The sequence below is a fragment of the Citrus sinensis genome, chromosome 2, assembly GCF_022201045.2.
Source record: "Citrus sinensis cultivar Valencia sweet orange chromosome 2, DVS_A1.0, whole genome shotgun sequence".
In the NCBI taxonomy this organism is placed as follows: Eukaryota; Viridiplantae; Streptophyta; class Magnoliopsida; order Sapindales; family Rutaceae; genus Citrus; species Citrus sinensis.
Window position 1 is genome coordinate 874,264 of NC_068557.1, and position 16,169 is coordinate 890,432.

Here is a 16,169-nt window from a genome sequence, read left to right on the forward strand (position 1 = left end):
CCCCTTGAGGTGTCACAAAAAGTGTTTTTTTCCCCTTGTTCCATCCACATGTCACCACTTGACCACATAGCAATCTAAGATGCATAAATAATAGGAATATGCATATCTTTTTCATCTGTTAGCTTCATTGATTGAGTCATAAGGATAGATAAAGCCGAGCAAAACGGACAAGAGGACCACAATCTCTAGATTCAACTTTCCCAATAACATGTTCTCCTTTAATAATCTTCCTTCACTAAAGCCCCCCTAGCTTTTCTTTTCTTTTTTTTTTCAAGTTTTTCTTTATTATATATTCTTTCTCATCTTTCGATGTTCCATTCATGGTCGGCAGAACGCGGCGCGTTCCCATTGGTCCACAACTTTACAGCTACAAATCTCAACCATAAAAAAATTCTCAAACTCCTTGGAAGTATCTCGATGCATCGTCAAAAGGGTGAATCCTATTGAGCTACTAAAGAAAGCTACACGCACATAACTTAGATATTCCTCTATTATTTAACCTTTTTTTCTAATCTAAGTTTAAAACTTGAGGTTTTAATTAATGGAACCGCTAATATAATATTAAATGATGAATTCTCCTCCAATGCCATGCATGCATGTGGCTCCAAATTGCCAATAATGTAAGATTCCTTAGGGGCTAAGGAGAGTTTTGTGAAAGGAAAAAAATCACTATAATTTCGAAAAGAAAATAATAAAGTGATATGAAAGGCATTGTAGCGTTTGTACTACTTCATGAATTTATGACGTGTTTAGTTATTCATTTTACATATAATTTTCAACATATTTTCTCTACCAGAAGTATGTGCCTATTTATAATGTTATACTTGGACAAATCATAGAATAATTTTTCTTCCATTGAAAGAAAAAAAAAAGGATTATCACAATCCTTCATATATATATATATATATATATATATATATATATATATATATATATATATATATATATATATAAGCACATTGAAATTTTCCTGCAAAAAGCAATCAATAAGTAAATTGGGCAAAGAAGAGACTTCCAATATTTTTATTTTTCTCACAATGAGCTCTCTCGATTTTTTTTAATATATGTTACTAGGTAATTTTTGCGCCTAGATATAACTTTATTCCTTTGAAAAAGCAAATCGAATAGGGCTTTTTTGTGTTTATTGAATCCTTCAGAATGTTTCAATTATTATTCTTTTCCCTGGTTTATTTTTTCTCCTTTTCAAATATTATTTTAGTGGACCTGATCTAGTGAGTACTTTCACTTGCTTTTTATTGGGGCGGTGGGGTTGGCTCAAATTTTTTTAATGAAAAAAATAAATAGGCATTGAACCACAGTAAATATTTATGTTTTCTTAATTAAGGATATACTTTGTTGGTTTGTATTAAATAGGTCCTTTGGCTACATAAAATGACATAAATACCCTTCACTTCTAAGTTACATACTCTTTATTGTAATGGTCAAATTTCAAACATTGCCAAGGCTACTTTACCCTCATTATTAGGGATGGCAATTGTACCCGCAAACCCGCAAACCCGCCCAAACCCACCCGCCAAAACCCGCCCGTTGTGGGTAATTTTACCCGTTGCGGGCGGGTTTAGTATTATAAATTAAAACCCGCACATGGATGCGGGTGGGTTTGGTATTAACATTATATCTGGTGGATACCCGCATGGATATCCACCAAACCCGCAATATTTTTTTCAAATATTTTTAATTTAATTTTAATCTAAAAATGTATAAAGAAAATAATGTCATTAATTAAATTACCAAATAGCCAAAGGCTCAAAGTTGTGTATGTGTGTATGTGGCCTATATCCTATTCTAAAGTCATAATCTAAAGAAAACTAAAGACATTTTCCTTCGAATTAGTATTTGAAAATATTAATCTTAATTATTATTATGGGCATTGTGTTGGATGGGTGCTTATGGTGGTGAATGAAATGAATATCTTCTCTTGGAGCTTGTTTTAAATGATAATATGAAATGTAATTATTATTTTTAGATACTAGTTTGTGTTTTTTAAATGGATTTGTGTAATTTATACTTAAATTTGAGAATTTGTGTTGAATTGATGTGGAAATTTTAATTTTTCATTTACATTATTTAAATATAAAATTGAGTATATTATATGAAATTTGAGGTTATTATTATAAATTTATATATTAAACATTTGTGATTTTAAATACGGAAACCCGCAAAAAATCCGCCGGATACCATTGCGGGTTTGGTAATTGTTAAAACCCGCTGCGGGTGGGTTTTTGTAAAAAAATTAAAACCCGCTGCGGGTTGCGGGTGGGTTTGGTAATTTAAATTTTGTGCGGGCTTGGGTTTGGTAATGGCAAACCCGCTGCGGGCGGTGCCCATTGCCATCCCTACTCATTATCAAAGGGTCCATGAACCTATTTGATAAAAGCGGACAACCTATTTCTTTTTTGAAGAAAATGTAAATACTGAGGGACCATTGTCGTTAAATAACACAATTCAGCCATAGCTAACCCTCTATATAAGGCAATGTTCACACGTTTTCTCACTCCCCCTTGAACAGAAGCTAGTTCATTCTAGAAAAATTTCATCACTATTGCAAGCTCGTCAAAATATTTTTCATCCATGGCTAGATACAACTCTTCATACTTAGATTACATTTACGCCTTCTCTCTTCCTCTTCCTCTCTTCTTCTTCATGCTTATTCTCTTCTTCGTATTAGGGCTTTCATGGTACATAAACTATGAGTCCGTGTTTGAAGATTTCATGAACCAAGTGAAATTTTACCTCATGCTTTCTCCTCTCATTTTATTGCTCATCGTTCACTGCTTATCCGGCGGCGTTCCCTTCTTTTCTCCGTTTCCAGCAGAGCCAGATGCTCTTCACAGAGCTGGAGGGTCACCATGGGGAGTTGCTGCTTTGCTTGTGCTTGTTTTGTTCATGGTTTCTCATCAGTCTTCTTTGCATGAACGTTGGTTCCCTTTGATTACCAAGTGATTTATTAAGCTTTCGTGATGTAAATATAAAGTAATTAACTAAGCGTGTTTTATTTTTAATGTGTTTGTATGAGTTTATCACTTAGAGGTTGGTTTTATGGATATATATATATACATATATCTACACTACAATTATTATGTAGAATTCTCCATATTTTTAGGCCTGTGTTATTTTTAACTTTGCTTGTATCTGTAAAAGGAGAAGTATATATTTGAAATACATTTTCTATTGCTTCTTCATTAGTGCTTTGATATGTATATTCCCAAAAAAAAAAAAATTAAAGAAGCATTCACAAGCGCCAATACAATTTCGTATTGTAACTTTCTTCTTCCTCTTTTTTTTTTTTTTTTATCATGAAGTATCTTGGGAGAGCCTTAATTTTGGGAGGCATCTTTAAGTCTGTATCACAATCTAAATTAGAAGTTCCCGTTTGAATTAAGAGGCACAAATTCTCTCAATAAATGAGATTTTCTTGTAATTTAAATTGGAGAGTAAACTCAATCAAATTATTTAAAGAGACTTCATTATCAATGGAACCAACATTATATTAATTTTTACTTTTCTTTTAATTTATACAAGAGAGAGTGCATTGTGGGTGGCCACTTGCTTTTTTGTGGTCAATATAACATTGAGGCCTATTATTGGTGGAGAAGAAGACAGACACCGGACATAACTGTCTTTACCACTTTGATGTGTTCCTCTCCAAAGAATTAGAGAATTAGAGTCTCAAGATTTAAGTGAGTTAATATGTTCTCTTTAAAGAATTAGATTTTCATTCCCATTTAATAAAAACTCTAGGTTCGCCACTTTGTTTTTTATTTAAATTAATCAACCGATAAATATTACATTATTTAGAGTAATTATTTAAAATAAATAATTTAAAATATGTAGTATTATTAATTTTTTAAATTCTCATTTCTATTGTTAATAAGTAAACGTTCTATTAAAATTTTGAACTCTTCACTAGTGGGCCAATCCTATACAAACACACACCCAAGATTTCTCTCACAATAAATATTTTTTCTGGTAAGATTTAACCTAACTTTGGACTATTAAAAGTAGGCATCTTTGACTTTGTGGGTGACAATGAATAAATGTAGGAACTACTTGAAATATTGTAAAGAGGACGGCTTACCATGGCCTAAGTGGCTAGTTTATGCCATTGAACTGACTTTCACCCCATCCCGTTTTGAGTCACTGAGTCCATTGATGACTTATGATATTATTGGTTATCTAATATATGTAAATGCAGTATTATGCTAAATAGGTAATTTTGATTTGCCAAGTGTTAACTACTGGTATTAGTAATTTAAAAAGAAAAAAAAATTAAATTGACCAAATCAGTGTCTCGTGACAACTTCGTAAGCCAATTTATATGGGAAAAAAATTAATAACAAAAAACAAAATTGAAAAATCCTTTTGCAAAGCATAGTCCGTACAGTGTCATCAATGACTCACTGACTGACAATCTCTCTAATCGAAACACACGTGTTAAGTGTCAAATGGCACGTGTGCTACTCTTCATGCGTGAAAAGTTGGACGACTGGTCACTTCCAAGACCTATGCAGACGTTTCTGTTGCTAACTTTTTGAACACTTATTAGAGCTCAAATAAATTGAGTTGTCGTTGCCGTTGGATTGTCATAAAATATGTGGACTTGATTATCTAACGGTGATTGTTCAAAAATTTACTCAATAAATGTTTAATCCTCCAGATCTACCCTAGTTTACATATATATTGATTGAAGTAATGTACTTATAATTAATAAGTAAATAAATAAGACATGAGTAACGATAAATATTTTAAATTTTATCTCAAATTATTTATCATTAATTGAGTAGTTGGTATTTTTTTTAAGATTTAAATGAATTAATTATACTATCTCATCAATTTATTGATGAATACTACATCATTTGAAATATATTTTTGTGCTAAAAAAATTAAGATGTGTACAAAAGAGAAATTTTAGAATATATATTTTATAACATCATTTGTTTATTAAATGACTGACATGATATCTTTAATGTATTTTAAAATTTCTCATATATTAGACATTAAGAATATATCTAAACCAATCCCAATTAATTTGTACACTTAACCTTGTTTTGCCGGGAGGCTTTGATAAACTATTTTTTAAATATATTTGACTGGCTACTTAAATATGGGAGTAAATATTTCGCCATTAGTTTGTATGTTCTTAGTAGACCTCTGGATTATATTATTCTCATATTGTGGTATCTGTAAATTGTATAATTAAAAAAGATAAAATTTATAATAGATTCTTTTCCTTCTCCTTCTTCTTCCTTTTTTTTTTTTTTGGGGGGGGGGGGGGGGGGGTGTGGGGGTGGTGAGGGGGTCTTTCAATTGTTATTACTTTTTGAATGGATTTAAATTCTATGAGTATAAAGTTGAAAGATAAAGGAAAAATAGTCACTTTTTACAGTAATTAAAGTGAACTTCATTTTCGTATCTTGAGGCTTGACAGGGATTATAATTATAACTAAGCATTAACTTAATCAAAATTTGGGTGATTACAGATTTAGTAGACTCTTAAAAAACATAATACAATTACATCTGTGGTCCTTTATATCATTTTCTGTGCATAATTTTTGTGTACTCTCTCCATTATTGAGTTTTATCAACATCTCCACCACTCAAAACAAAAGTACTTTCATATTTTTCACATTATATTTCCTCTGATGCCAACTTTAGAACCAATAACTGAAGTGAAAATACTAAATTTGGACCAAATAAACTGATAATTGGACTAAAAATATCTTAATAATAACTTAAGAATATGAAATCCACCTAGTGATGCACTGCGGATTAAAGCATTAAAAGATTTGCAATAAAGGAAACTTGAACCTTTTTATTAAGAAGCTAGTCTGCATTATACACTGATGAGTGATGAGTTAAGGATACATTAGATGTGAATAGATAGAGAGGTACTTAAGCTATGAAATAATGCCATCAATGGAGCACCTAAGCTATGAAATAAGGCCAAGAATGGAGGGTTGGTAAGTGATGAGAAGGAAAAGCAGCAGCAGTACAAATGCTACACCCCAGGGCGAGCCACCAGCTCGGTGGATGGCACTAGGCTCAGACCCGGGAATAGGGAGGCTAACCTGGCTACCTGCAGAAAGCCAATGAACAATGATGATCAAAATCAAAGGAGACACCACTAGTAGTCTTTGCAGCAGCTCAGATGCTGTGGCCATTACTGCATCATAGACTAAGTAACCCAGGAATCCGCAAGCGAGTATCATTGCTGCCTTGAGAAACCATTGCTCTGTTAGGCCGGCACTCAGAGGCCTTGATCTTGCAGATGAAGCCATAAGTTGAAGCAAGTGGTTTGGAGCTAGATGGGACAGGACTCGAGGGTTTTAAAGATAACATGGTACAATTTTTCTTCTTTTCTTTTTTCTTTTTTTTTTTGTGTGGTTGCTTTTGTGGACTTGTGTGACCAAGTAATGATACAAGATACAGAATTATTGAGCCTCTGTCAGTAGCTTTGTCCTATATGTTAACATTTTTTAACAGAGGCAATAATTCACAAAGTAACAATTTGAAATCCAATATATCTCTTCTCATTTAGAAGAATCCAACCTGTTGCAAACAAAATTGACCCTCTAGCTGAGAAATTTGCACTTATGCTGCTGTCTCCTTTGACATTTCTTCCGCTGAACCATCATTCACCTTAACCCAACTGCATCCAGGCACTTTGTTCAATCCCTTCTGATTTATGGCAACCATCAGCTCAGCTGCAGTATCCCAATTACCGGATAGAGAAGATACACTAGCAGCAAGTACATAGTTGGCTCCTAGTTCAGGCTCTAGTTTAAGTAAAAGCTTTCCAAGGTTATCATCTAAATAGAGGACCTGCCCGTGGTTTCTACAAGCCCCTAGGAAACTCCTTAATATAACTGCATTAGGCTCCGTTGGCATGTTCCTGATAATATGATAAGCTTCTTCAATCAATCCAGCTCTTCCAAGCATATCAACCATGCATCCATAATGCTCCATTGTTGGTTTGATATTATATACTCTCGCCATTTCATCAAAATAATTCTTACCCTCATCAACAAGACCCAAATGGCTACAAGCTGATAAGATTGCAGAAAATGAAATGCTGTCTGGTTTTAGCCCTGTTTGTATCATCTTGGCAAACAAGGAAATAGCATAATTTCCTCGGCCGTTATCTGCAAGCCCAGAAATCATGATTGTCCAAGACTGCAAATTCTTCTCACGCATTAAATTGAAAACTTTGAAAGCTTTCTCAACATGCCCACACTTGGAATACATCTCAACCAGGGCGGTTCCTAGAGCAACATCCAGCTCCAAACCATTAACGACAGCGTATGAATGAATGGATTCTCCTGCCCTGACATTGATCAGACTGGTACAAGCAGAAACCAAGCTTACCAAGGTGACAGAGTTTGGACTTTCATTTGCTAACTTCATTCGATGGAACACCTTCAATGCGTCCGATGGACTATCACTGTATGCAAAAAAAGTGATATCAGGATATACGGTAATAAAGGAAACGAAAGCAAAATAGCAGATTCACATGAAAACAAGCACCGCAACTAGACAAACTCATTAACTAATGAACTTCACGCAGCAATTATTTGGCTTTTATTCACATTAACGGTTTTTTATTTTATTTTATTTTTTTAAATCCACGACAAGTAACAATAACACATTCAAACAATTAAAATCAAATCATTGAAGAAACATACCAAGCAACAAAACCCGCAATCATAGAACTCCAAGAAACCACATCTCTCACAGGCATTTCCTCGAACACTGCTTTCGCAACATCAATTTCCTTACAGGCAGCATACATCCTCAAAAGGGTATTCCCAATATATTTATCCGAATCCAAACCCACTTTAAAAATCAACGAATGCACTGACCCACCAATTCCAATCAACAGACACCGACCACAAGCTTTTACAACAAAAGGGTACGTAAAATTATCAGGTCTAAGCCCTGTTTTTAGCATTTCATCGAACAGTTTGATTGATTCAATCGAACAAGAGGTTTTTGCGTACGCCCTTATAAGGGTATTGTAAGCAAAAAGTGGTGGCGTGACGGGCAAGTTATTGAATAAGGATCTCGTAAAGTGGAGTGAGATTGAAAGTGAAGTGAGAATGAAGCGTGAGATTATGCATGTGTTGTGATCGAGTGATGTTTTGAGGAATAGAGTGTGGAGTTGATGAAGGTGGTGGACGGTTTTTGACAGTTGGATCAGGGTTTCAATATGGCGGGAAATCATGACCCTAAACTAAAGCTATTCTGTTTCGACAACTAACTGTTCGAAAAATCACTCAGCTAAATTGAAAGGTGAACTTGAGACCAGCGTTGGGTTTATAAATATATAATGAATCTTTCATCTCCATAACACTGTCTTAAAATTTTCAGAAGTCTTGGATATATTATCATAATTGAATGATTCTATACTCCTCAAATGGTATGTTACATTGAAAATTATTTGTTCCAAATCACCATCGAAGTTCTTTTCATTTTGAATTACAATTATAACAATATTGATATTTATTAATCAGAAAACTACTGGCATCGGTTTTATTATGACGCGGCGAAACGTACTACACCTTCATAGAAAAGGAATCTACTTCTTTTCCATTATGGTGCGGCCAAATGAACTACTCCCACTGGGATTCGAACTCGTTCGCTCGATAAGGAGGGCGTGAGTACGGATGATGTTTTCCACGCTAAAAGTTGTAGTACGACACTAACGTGTGGAGATGCATGAATAAGCATAAAAGTTGAGAAATAAAAGAAAAAAAAAACTATTATTTTTTAAATATTAGAAACTTTTTATGACAGTGGTAACAACATGACACTTGCAACAAAACCATTTTCTTGGCAATTGAAGTAATGTCATTTTTTTTTTAAATTCAAAATTTCAACTGAAATGTGGTTTGTCATAGAGCTCTTTTGGGATTGTTTTTTAGGCTCAAAATTTTGATTTCGAAAAGATAAAAATTAGTTTTGATATTTTTTTAAAATTACTTTTGGTAAAATCACCCCATTATATGGTAAATTAGAAAAGTAAAAAAGAAATAACTTTACACAACTAATTTCATATATATCTTCACATATACTATAAATATCCAAATTATCCTTATTCAATTAAGAAATTATAACACCCTATGCGAATCCCACATCGGTAAAGCACGGGAGAGACACTTAAAATTACAAAATATTTAACTTTTACAGCTGATTAATTTTAAAGCACAATTATTAATAATTATTTTAAAAGTTATAACATTGTCAAATTGACCCATAGTCGGTCCAACCCTAAATTTGAGACGTAAAAATGTGAGGTACATATGGCGTAAAAAATCCATCACAATCGTGGTTGCAATTTCTACCACGGTCACAAAGTGCAACAAAACCTAAATTGTCATCTAAAGGATCAAAGTATTTTGAAGTCGTTGTTTAATCTCTCACATTTATCTATTGTAAGTTACCACCATCAATATATGCGCATATTTTTTGAGCTGAACTGACTAATTTTCTCCGTCAATTTCAATGAGTATTCAGAACATCAATCGAGAGAACCCAAATCATTGAAGAGGTAGAAGATACGAAGGGCTTTCTTGGTATAGCAATACAGTTTAACCAGTGAAAATAGACAAATTTAAAGTAGGAATTCGCTTTATTTTTTTAATTAAATTGGGTCACCTAACCTCGACATAAATTTTGGACTGATTTGTGGCCTATTGAATTGTTTGAGCACGATCGCCTAGTTGCTAATTTTTTGCTTGATTGAAAAATTAAAATGAAAACAACTTATTCAATTTTATAGAGAAAGCAACTCGGTTTTGTTGTATTAAAAAAAGACTCTTGACCTCTTATCAATTTGTCTGAAGAGTGCACGATTGGTTGGGAATTGTTTTATTATATTCCTCGATCGAGGATCATGCGAGCAAAGCGCACGTTTAAACAATCCAACGGGCATTCTCAAAAAACCAAAAATAAAAAATAAAAAATCAGCCCACAAATTATTTCTTATTACGAGAGCTTGGTCTGTTAATAAAGAGCAATCATCCATGCATCACCTCTCTTCTTGTGTTTTTTTTTTTAAATACACATTTTTTTTAAAGCTGAATTCTACTTGAAAATATATTTTTATGCACTCGTCCATCGCTGTTTTAACGGGGTTGATCAAATGATTTTTTTTACCCACAAACATAAAATTATTATTTTTCCCTAAATCAATGTCAAAAAATAAATAAGAAAGAAAAAAAACTACAAAAGACACTAGTAAATATAAATTGAATGTAATAAAGTGTGATCAGATATAATCAAATTCAACATCAATCAATATGCAGCCAGTAATTATTGTAAAACATAAAACATAAAACTACTTCAATTAAATAATGATGGGGATTAAAATTTAAAAAGCTTATGCTTAATCGTCACCATCTGGGTCAACACCCTCAAAAGTCCACTCACACTCCTTCCTGGCTGCTTCCTCCTCCTCGGGCGTAAAATCATTTTCAATCCCAAATAACTTTACTTCCTGACATACTCGACACTCTTGTTCTTAATCTTGTTGGCCAGAGCCTCGGTCAAATAATCCAACATCTTTTTGATATTCAAATAATTCGCCACCACTATCATCTCCTTCGACTCATCATTGCTCTTGCTCTTCCCAAACTCCTAGTTGAGCGTCTTCAACTTCTGTTCCGGTTATTGTTCTTAATGCTACCTGCTTTCTTTCTGTTTTACTGATTTCATTTATTTTGTTGCCACCGCAGCGAGCAATTAATGAGAAGATGGACGCCAGAAAGCATGAGCATGAGGTTTATGATGTTTCGATTGATATGGAGAAGTTGGCAGATTCTTTGAGCGGGGAACTGGAGTCATTGCATCCCTTAGCCAGAGAGTGTTCCATCTACAGAGTTCCTGAGGCCACGCGGTGTTTCCATCCAAGTCATTTTGCTCCGCGAATGGTTTCAATTGGCCCTTTTCATCATGGTAAGGAAGAGCTAAAAGCCATGGAAGAGCATAAGAAAAGATACCTTAAGTGCTTTCTTCAACGAACTAAGGTACGCGTAGCAAGTTTCCTTGTATTTATAAAGGCAAGGGAAGCAGAATTGCGCAACTGTTATGCTGAAGCAATTCATCTTGAGAGTGATGAGTTCATAAAAATGGTTTTAGTGGATGCTGTGTTTCTCATTGAGTTCTTTCTGAAGTATTATCAACGTAATCTCAGAACGAATGAGGATCCCATATTCGGAAAATCATTTTTGTATGATGATGTGAAGCTGGAGATTTTGCTGCTAGAAAATCAGCTTCCATTGTTCATTCCCAACGACTTGTTTAATCTAGCCAAAACAGCAACGTTTGAAACAAACTTGTATGAGGAAATTTCCTTCATGACAATTACCTGCTTTTGGTTCAGGAATTGTATTGTTGGATATCTTCCAATACAGGAGAATTTGCTAGAACTCAACTTTTCGAAAGCTAAGCATTTTGTTGATCTGCTTATACTCTGTCTTCAGCCATCCCAGTCGCGTGCAGATATTGCGTTGAAAGATCCAAACATTCCCAGTGTAAAGGAACTTCACCAAGCTGGAGTCAAGTTTAAACCAGGGTCAAGCAAAAATCTACTCGACATCAAATTTAATGAGGGAATTCTAGAAATTCCATTTTTAACGGTGTATGGCTCCACAGAGCGTTTGTACAGAAATGTTCTGGCTTTCGAGAGGATGCATTGCTACACTAGATATTTGAATGACTATATTATAATGATGAATTATCTTGTCAGCACTTCAAAAGACGCGGAATTACTGCTTCAGAACGAAATTATTGGGCTAGGGAATACTGAAGCAGTTCCAACTTTATTTCATAACCTTGATAAAGGATGTGCGATAAATTATTATGATTTCCAATATTCTGGTATTATTAGTGATCTACAGGCCTATTGCAAATTACCATGGCACAAGTGGAAGGCAACCTTGAAGCAAAATTATTTCAACACTCCATGGGCGTCTATCTCTGTAATTGCAGCTGTTATTCTTCTTCTACTCACATCCATACAAACAGTTTGTTCCCTCATCGCATTGTAGATTCACTTTTACAGTTTATTATATATTATTTTCTTAGAAGGATTTCACTTGTATTACCAGTGAGTGTTTCTGTTTAGCTCAACCACAGTATGTAAATAAAAGAAATAAGAGCAGCTGATTTCTGTACTTACTTTTGCTGTTTTCACAATAAGTCAAGCACATAATGATAAAAATTTGATGATTCAATTAATATTAGAAGAAGACTCAAGTCCTCCACTCGTCCAATCGTCCACTTGTTAACAAAAAATATCTAGAATTATATATATCCAAGAAGGGAGGGTAGTTAGGATATGTGGTTAACAAATAGTTATATGGTGGTACATGGAAAATGTGGATAAGAAATATGGAAGCACTATACATGCTGCATAAAACGACAGCTGAGGAAAGGATGCTGCATATAATTTATATAATTATATTTAATAATTGTTTTTGGACCTACAATAACAGGGCAGGGTCTCTGTTTTCCATGAAGCAGCTTCCCCATGGATGAAAGTATCGACATCAATACTCAAAACATGTTTATGCTTTTACCTTTTTTCATGGAGAAGCCGAAACAAACATGCGTTAGGTTTTAAATTAATTAACTTAGATGAGGTTCAAGAATATTACACGGTTTTTCCCTCAGGAATTTATCGTAGTAATTCGTTTTAGGCTACACTAAATTTTTTATCGTAATAGATTCGTCGAAAGACTTAACTTTAACATTATGCTTGAGCTTTTGAGCTAAGTTATTTCTCTAACAAGATATCAAAGTTGAATTTATGGGCTTAGTTTTAAATTCGCAATATTTATTTTTTAAATATTAGAAACTTTTTATGTCAGTTGTAACAATATGGCACTTACAACAAAACCATTTTCTTGGCAATCGAAGTAATATCAAATTCTTTTTCAAATTCAAATTTTCAACTAAAATGTGGTTTGGCATAGAGTGCTCTTGAGGCTCAAAATTAATTTTTGAAAAGATAAAAGTTAATTTTAATATTTGGTTAATTTTTTTCAAAATTACTTTTAATAAAATCACCCCATCGTACGTTAGATTTTAAAAACAGAGAAGGAATAGCTATTCACAACTAATTTTGAGAATCAGTTTTATGCTTAGACCCTATTTAGTATAACTTTTTAAATACAATTTATTGAAGTAGAAGAGCTTTTACCAAAATAATTTTATTTGTTTGGTTGTCAATGAGAGCTTTTATTAAAAATTATAAAATTTCTTTAATAGACAAGAAAATGAATGAAAAAATATTGTCAATTAAATAAATGATATTTTAGATATTTTAACATTTTTAAAAAACTTTTTAACCTTTACTTCCCAAAGTCCAAAATTTAAGCTTTGCTAATAGAGGCAAAATAACTTATTTAATCGTCAAAAGCTCTTTTTTTTTTTTAAATCAAACAAAAACAAAAATTTTAAAAAGAACTTATATGAGATTAGATAAGCACTTATGACTATTGAATAAACAAATATCAAACAAACATCTAATACAATTTCATATACATTTTTACATATATTATAAATATCCAAAATTATTCATATTCAATTGGGAAACAAAATCATTAAATTTAAAGAGATTATCATCATTACCAATTATATTAAGATAACAAAATGAGAATTAAACTTAATAAAATAAAAATATTTATTTCAGTTATCAATTATTATATATACACTAAAAAATATTATATATACTTGTTTATAAATATGCAAATAAATTTTATTTAATATTATGTCTATTTTTTTCATTTGTATTATAATAGGATTCTTACTAAATACATATGACTGATTTTATAACTCACAATACTTTTAAAAATATTTTTTTAGTAAATGTTTAACTTTTGTAGCTGATTAATTTTACAACACAATTAATATTAATTATTTTAAAAGTTATAACATTACCTAATTGGCCCATAGTCGGCCTAACCCTGAATTTGAGACATATAAATGTGAGGTACTTATGGCATAAAAGATATATCACAATATTAGTGACAATTTCTACCACGGTCAAAAAGTGCAACAAAACCTAGATTGTCATCTAAAGGATCAAAGCATTTTCAAGTAGTTGTGTAAACTGTCACACTTATCTACTATATATGTCACCACCATCAATACATGCACATATTTTTTGAGCTGAACTGACAAATTTTCCCACTCAATTTCAATGAGTATTTAGAACACCAATGGAGAGACCCCAAATCATTGAAGAGATGGAAGATACGAAAGGCTTTCTTGGTATAGCCAGACAGTTACACCAGTGGAATAGACTAATTTAATATAGGAAACAGGATTCATTTTCTTACACACTCTTCATTAAAATATGATCAAGTACAGAAACAGGCTCATGAGCCGGGGCCCGGTTTTAATAAATCGTGTCACTGTCACCCAGCCTCAACAGAAACTTTGGAGTGTTTGTGGCCTATTGGATTATTTGAACGCGATTGCTAATTTTTTGCTTTATTGAAAAAAATAAGATGAAAACAAATTATTCAATTTTAAAAGAAAGCAACTCGGTTTTGTTATCCGACGAGTGCACGATTGGTTGGAATTGTTCTATTACTAAACTGAACAAGTTTAAACAGTCCAATAGACCTTCTCAAGTTCTCAAAAAACAAATGTTAGTTATGCTGATGTGGATAGTTAGTTACAAACAGATTCAGTAGCTGTTAGCTGTATGAATCTTCTAGATAGATTCCATAACAAACTCGCGTGCGTATGTATTATTAGCATGTATAAATATCATTAGTTAGTTGTTATTTTGTTAGCTTCCAAAAACTCAATAATACAAAAAGTTTACTTTCTTCTTCATTTTACATCACTTTCTTTCTCACTTTCTCTACAACCAAACAGAGTTTTTCTCATTATCAAACAGTTCTTAATGCTACTTGTTTTCTTTCTATTTTACTGATTTCATACATTTTGTTGCCACCGCAGCGAGCAATTAATAAGAAGATGGATGCCAGGAAGCGTGAGCGTGAGCGTTGTGATGTATCGATTGATATGGAGAGGTTGGCAGATTCTTTGAGTGGGGAATTGGAGTCATTGCAATCAAAGCTTATTTAACTAATTTGTACTGTTTGGTTGCCGAGAAAAGTAAAGAGAAAGCTGAGAATTGAGAGAGAAAATTCTGATAAAAACAAAGCAATAATTCTAATTAATCGTGAACCTGATTACAAGGCTATTCATAGTAAAAGCCATGGAAGAGCATAAGAAAAGATACCTTAAGTGCTTTCTTCAACGAGCATAAGAAAAGATAGCAATAAGTTTCCTTGGATTCATAAAGGCAAGGGAAGCAGAATTGCGCAACTGTTATGCTGAAACAATTCATCTTGAGACTGATGAGTTCATAAAAATGGTTTTAGTCAGTGGGAGATCCAGACACTTAAATTAGGGGCTTAGTTAAAATTATTTTATTTAATTTGAGATTTTTTTTAACGTTCATTTGAATAATATTTTAAGTCTCATAAACTCAAATTTCATTATTTTCTTTTAAATTCTAAATAATAATTCTAATAAATTGTTTATTTTAAATGCATGAAAGTATCATTTTTCTAAGTATTTTTCACAAAATATTTAAAAAAAAAACAAAACAATATGGTTATTGGGATTTAAATCAAGACTTTAAAACCATCAAATAACACTCTTACCATTGAACTACAAGTCTTTTGTTATATACAAAATGTGTCCAAATTTTTTTATTTAACTCTTTGAGAAGGGACTTTGGGTACATTTAAAAAAAAAAAAATTAATGGCTCAGAAGTAGTTGTGCCTTAATTGGGCAACCCTTATGGACCTTAATTGGGTCCTCCCATGGTTTTAGTGGATGTTGTGTTTATCATCGAGTTCTTTATGAAATTCTACCAACCTAATTTCAGAACTAATGAGGATCCCATATTAAGAAAATCATTTTTGCATGATGATGTCAAGCTTGAGATTTTGCTGCTAGAAAATCAGCTTCCATTGTTCATTCTCAATGACTTGTTTAATCTAGCCAAAACTATCTGCAGACAGCCCAACATTGATCTTCACCAGGAAACCACTTTCTGCATAAAAAAGATCCCATTAGGTTTCGGGCTGAACAATATTGGACAAAAACAGCTCTTATAAGG

The 16,169-nt window shown here is 32.8% G+C and overlaps 3 protein-coding genes across 3 annotated transcripts; 2 read left to right on the forward strand and 1 right to left on the reverse strand.

Moving 5' to 3' along the window:
- The first annotated feature begins 2,499 nt into the window (after nt 1–2,499).
- On the forward strand, nt 2,500–3,203 carry LOC102621349 (hypothetical protein). The gene has a single exon (XM_006492632.4). It carries the CDS (start codon nt 2,593–2,595, stop codon nt 2,962–2,964), a length of 372 nt encoding a protein of 123 aa, XP_006492695.1. The 5' UTR covers nt 2,500–2,592; the 3' UTR covers nt 2,965–3,203.
- Nucleotides 3,204–5,813: 2,610 nt separating this feature from the next.
- LOC102621080 (pentatricopeptide repeat-containing protein At5g66520-like) lies at nt 5,814–8,689 on the reverse strand. The gene is made up of 2 exons (XM_006492631.3): nt 7,704–8,689; nt 5,814–7,462 (listed from the first exon to the last, which is right to left on the reverse strand). The coding sequence occupies exons 1-2, from the start codon at nt 8,240–8,242 to the stop codon at nt 6,613–6,615; spliced, it is 1,389 nt and encodes a 462-aa protein (XP_006492694.2). The 5' UTR covers nt 8,243–8,689; the 3' UTR covers nt 5,814–6,612.
- Nucleotides 8,690–10,492: 1,803 nt separating this feature from the next.
- On the forward strand, nt 10,493–12,228 carry LOC102609637 (putative UPF0481 protein At3g02645). Its single transcript, XM_006492675.4, has 2 exons — nt 10,493–10,659; nt 10,755–12,228. The coding sequence occupies exon 2, from the start codon at nt 10,773–10,775 to the stop codon at nt 12,066–12,068; it is 1,296 nt and encodes a 431-aa protein (XP_006492738.2). The 5' UTR covers nt 10,493–10,659; nt 10,755–10,772; the 3' UTR covers nt 12,069–12,228.
- The last annotated feature ends 3,941 nt before the right edge of the window (nt 12,229–16,169 follow it).